Source organism: Centroberyx affinis, unplaced genomic scaffold, assembly GCF_046629955.1.
Source record: "Centroberyx affinis isolate AG114_WGS23_722 - 3 ecotype Tasmania unplaced genomic scaffold, CSIRO-AGI_Caff_v1 ptg010364l_1, whole genome shotgun sequence".
In the NCBI taxonomy this organism is placed as follows: Eukaryota; Metazoa; Chordata; class Actinopteri; order Beryciformes; family Berycidae; genus Centroberyx; species Centroberyx affinis.
In genome coordinates, this window is record NW_027284809.1 from 2,501 (window position 1) to 7,500 (window position 5,000).

General features: G+C 41.2%; 1 protein-coding gene across 1 annotated transcript in view; it reads left to right on the top strand.

Moving 5' to 3' along the window:
• Window positions 1–5,000, top strand: part of LOC139640728 (xanthine dehydrogenase/oxidase-like) — a gene marked incomplete at its 5' end in the record, with an annotated part of 9,179 nt that overhangs the window by 1,000 nt on the left and 3,179 nt on the right. The window contains 7 exon segments of the mRNA XM_071514916.1: window positions 863–958; window positions 1,469–1,597; window positions 1,738–1,819; window positions 1,913–1,958; window positions 2,062–2,176; window positions 3,406–3,471; window positions 4,289–4,477. Of these exon segments, the coding sequence (XP_071371017.1) occupies window positions 863–958; window positions 1,469–1,597; window positions 1,738–1,819; window positions 1,913–1,958; window positions 2,062–2,176; window positions 3,406–3,471; window positions 4,289–4,477 (723 nt within the window).

Genomic DNA, 5,000 nt, shown 5'->3' on the forward strand with positions numbered 1-5,000 from the left:
TGACTCAGCAGGACCGGCCTGATCAGGATCTGGATCAGGATCTGGATCAGGATCTGGATCAGGATCTGGATCAGGACTGACCGATCAAGACTTTCCAAACCAACTCGCCCAAACTGATTTATACTTCAGTTTAACTCATAATTGTTTTGAATATATTTACCTGTGCTGAAAATACACATAAACTAAATATTAGGGATTACTATATATTATACTTTACCTCTTCAGTAACACTTTACAATAAGAGTACATTAATTAAGGGTTAGTTAATGCTTAATAAGCATTAACTAACCCTTAATTAACAGTTAACTAATGTGTCTGGTAATCATTTACTAATGGTGTTCATGTTAACTAAGGTATTAATTTATACATTATTTAATAGTCATCTTTATAAACTATTAAATAATGTATAAATTAATACCTTAGATAACATGAACACATTAGTAAATTACACATTAGTTAACTGTTAATTAAGGGTTAGTTAATGCTTATTAAGCATTAACTAACCCTTAATTAATGTTCCCTTGTTGTAAAGTGTTACCACATTTTCTAATGCATTTACTGGCTCAGCTCAGTTCAGTTTGGTTCACAATAAGAACACAACAACAACAACAACAACAACACAGATACAGAACAAACACAAACCCATCTCAATACAGTTCAAACAGATTGTGCAAAAATGTGCAAAGTGCGATTAATAAAGCGTGTTTGGAATCTTTTCTTAATGCAGTCACGAATTCAGAGACTTTTTTAGAGCAGGTGTGTTTAGTTCACATGTTGTTTCTGTGTGTGTGTGTGTGTGTGTGTGTGTGTGTGTGTGTGTGTGTGTGTGTGTGTGTGTGTGTGTGTGTGTGTGTGTGTCCAGGCTGGAGCGCTGATCCATATCTACACAGACGGTTCGGTGCTGCTGACCCACGGAGGGACGGAGATGGGACAGGGCCTGCACACCAAGATGGTCCAGGTGACAAACATGTCCGCTCAGCCAATCAGATCGCTCCGTTTGTTCTGTAGCAGAACAGAAAAAACAAAAACCTGGTGCAGCGTGGGGATGACTGGAGGTTCTACTGCAGAGTCTGATTCTTCTTCTGTCCCTCTGCCTCGCCGCCATGTTGACTCACAACAAACAACACACACACATCTGTCATCAATAATTCTGTTTTTTACGAGTTATGAGGTTTTCACACAACAGAGATAAAGTTTCCAAAATTTTATATTGCGATGCTGTGTATATCGCCATAATATCACGATATACCGGGATATTCTGACAGTTTTTTTTCTTTTCTTTTTTTTTTTCTTTTTTGGGTTTTGGGTAAATTTCTAAGCTATTAATAATATTCGATATTCAACTGGATAATAATATGCCGTATTCGATACTGCCAAAAATATCGCGATATTTCGCAAATATCTTGATATGCAATATTATGTGTGTGTGTGTGTGTGTGTGTGTGTGTGTGTGTGTGTGTGTGTGCAGGTTGCCAGCAGGGTTCTTGGTGTTCCCTGCTCGAAGATCCACATCTCCGAGACGAGCACCAACACGGTGCCGAACACCAGTCCCACCGCCGCCTCCGCCTCCTCCGACCTGAACGGAGCCGCCGTGCAGGCAGGACACACACACACACACACACACACACACACACACACACACACACACACACACACACACACACACACACACACACTACATTCAACCCATTTGGTTAAATACTGGTTAAAGACTTTGGTGATTTCTTCTCTCTGCAGAACGCCTGTGAGATCCTGGTGAAGCGTCTAGAACCCTACAAGACCAAAAACCCCAAGGGATCATGGGAAGACTGGGTGAGTAGCAGTAGTAGCAGCAGTAGTAGTAGTATTAGTAGTTGTAGTATTAACAGTATTAACAGTATCTGTACTACTCTGTCTGTATTCCAGGTGAAAGCAGCTTACTTTGACAGAGTGAATCTCAGTGCGAACGGCTTCTACAAGTAAGTCCATTTAACTGATCAGCTGATCGAATTCAGATCAATAACCAGATAAATAGGCGTGTCTCCTGTCAGATCAATAGGTAAATGAATCTGTCTCTGTCAGGACTCCAGATCTCGGTTATGATTTTGACTCAAACTCTGGACGGCCCTTCAACTACTTCTGCTACGGAGCGGCCTGCTCTGAGGTGGAGGTGGACTGTCTGACCGGCAGCCACAAGGTCAGCCAGCGTGTGTGTGTGTGTGTGTGTGTGTGTGTGTGTGTGTGTGTGTGTGTGTGTGGACGCACATGTATGTATCTGTGTATGTCAGTCTGTGTATTCGTACATGGGTTGAAACATCTGTTTGTGTGTGTGTCTTCATTCCTTCCATCCTCTTTCCTTTCTTCATCCATCCACTAATTTTTTTCTGTCTTATACAAAGCGAGTATAATTGGCATTGAAATAAGCATTATATTATATTATATTATATTATATTATATTATATTATATTATATTATATTTTATTATATTATATTACATCTTATCGTATCGTATGTCATTGTATCTTATATCTTATACTTATCGTATTGTATCTTCCATTAATGCATCGTATCGTATCTTAGCGTATCTTATTTTATCGTATCTTTTCTTAACGTATCATAAATCGTATCTTATCGTATCGTGTCTTATTTTATCTTATCTTATGTATCTCAAGGTAGTGTATCTTATTATATCTTATCGTATCGTATCTTTATCTTATCTTATCGTATCTTATTGTATCATATCATATCGCATCGTATCATATCTTTATCTTATCTTATCGTATCGTATCTTATTGTAGCTTATCTTATCATATTGTATCATATCTTTATCTTATCTTATCTTATATCTTAACTTACCGTATCGTATCTTATCGTATCTTATTGTATGTTATTGTATCTTGGCGTAACTTATTGTATCTTATTGTATCTTATTGTATCTTATCGTATCTTAGCGTATCTTAGCGTATCTTATCGTATCTTAGCGTATCTTATCGTATCTTAGCGCATCTTATCGTATCTTAGCGTATCTTAGCGTATCTTATTGTATCTTATCTTAGCGTATCTTAACGTATCTTATTGTATCTTATCGTATCTTATCGTGTCTTATCGTGTCTTATCGTACCTTAGCATACCTTAGCGTACCTTAGCGTATCTTAGCGTATCTTATCGTATCTTAGCGTATCTTAGCGTATCTTATTGTACCTTATCGTATCTTATCGTATCTTAGCGTATCTTAACGTATCTTATTGTATCTTATCGTATCTTAGTGTATCTTAGGGTATCATGTCTTTATCTTATCTTATCATATCTTATCTTATCTCATTGTATCTTATATTATCTCATCTTATCTTATGTTACATTATATTACGTTATATTATATTATTATTATGATGACTGAAGTTCTGTCCTGTATGTTGTGTTCTGTAGAACCTGAGCACCACCATAGTGATGGACGTCGGCCACAGTCTGAACCCAGCTATAGACATCGGACAGGTAGGAAACTCAATCATCAACCAATCAATCAATCTATCAATCAGTCAATGAAATCATTAATCAGCCAGTTAAGGTTTACTGTCCAATAATACAAGCAGATGTTGAAATCTCTGTCACCAAATACAGCAGAGGAACTTTATCAGTCAAATAAAGTCAAATAAATAAATAATATGAAGCGGATCTTGCTTTGCACCATGCAGTGACAGGTGGAGGTCTGGGGGGAGGAGGTCTGTGGAGGTCTGGGGGGAGGAGGTCTGTGGAGGTCTGGGGGAGGAGGTCTTTGGAGGTCTGTGGAGGTCTGGGGAGAGGAGGTCTGTGGAGGTCTGGGGGGAGGAGGTCTGGGTGAGGAGGTCTGTGGAGGTCTGGGGGGAGGAGATCTGTGGAGGTCTGGAGGGAGGAGGTCTATGGAGGTCTGGGGGGAGGAGGTCTGGAGGAGGAGGTCTGTGGAGGTCTGGGGGGAGGAGGTCTGTGGAGGTCTGGGGGAGGAGGTCTTTGGAGGTCTGTGGAGGTCTGGGGGGAGGAGGTCTGTGGAGGTCTGGGGGGAGGAGGTCTGTGGAGGTCTGTGGAGGTCTGGAGGGAGGAGGTCTGTGGAGGTCTGGAGGAGGAGGTCTGTGGAGGTCTGGGGGGTGGAGGTCTGTGGAGGTCTGGGGGGAGGAGGTCTGTGGAGGTCTGGAGGGAGGAGGTCTGTGGAGGTCTGGGGGAGGAGGTCTGTGGAGGTCTGGGGGGAAGGAGGTCTGTGGTTATGTGTATTTTGGGCAGTTAACCCTGGACACAGACTGTTTGTGCTGTCGGTCTGACTGCCTGTCCGTCCCCCCAGGTGGAGGGGGGGTTCATGCAGGGTCTGGGTCTCTTCACCCTGGAGGAGCTTCGTTACTCGCCCCGGGGCGTCCTGCTGACCCGGGGCCCCGGCTCCTATAAGATCCCGGCCTTCGGAGACATTCCCACCCAGCTGAGCGTCTCTCTGCTGCGGGACGCGCCCAACCAGAAGGCCATCTTCGCCTCCAAGGTTACTGTTATCATTATTATTAGTATTATTATTATGGTAATTATTATTATTGTTGTCGTTTGGTATTATCTAAAACTTCAGTACAGTACGGTACAGTAAGTTCATCTTGTAATATCTAGAGCAGTGGTCACCAACCTTTTTAAGCCCAAGATCCCTGACCTGGCCTTGGTGAAAGGCAAGATCTACCTGTTGAAGCGTTGAGAGGAAAAGACAGCCCAGACTGTACTTCCAACTTCAGGCCTTTTATTTAGGATAATTATATTTGAATTACATGAAATGCTTTGGTCCAACTTTCAAATTGATGCAACTAAAAAACACTGTAACTAGCATATCAAACAGGCCATAGCTGTCTTGCTTTAAGAATTTTACAATACATCATACCTTCAATTCAAAGTTTCATTATTTAATTTCATTCCAACACAAAAAATAAAGGCATGTAGCATATGGCATATGAGGAAATTATTTTGTTAATAGTAGACAACAAAGAAAAAAAAATCAACACACTTGCAGTGAGCAGATCATA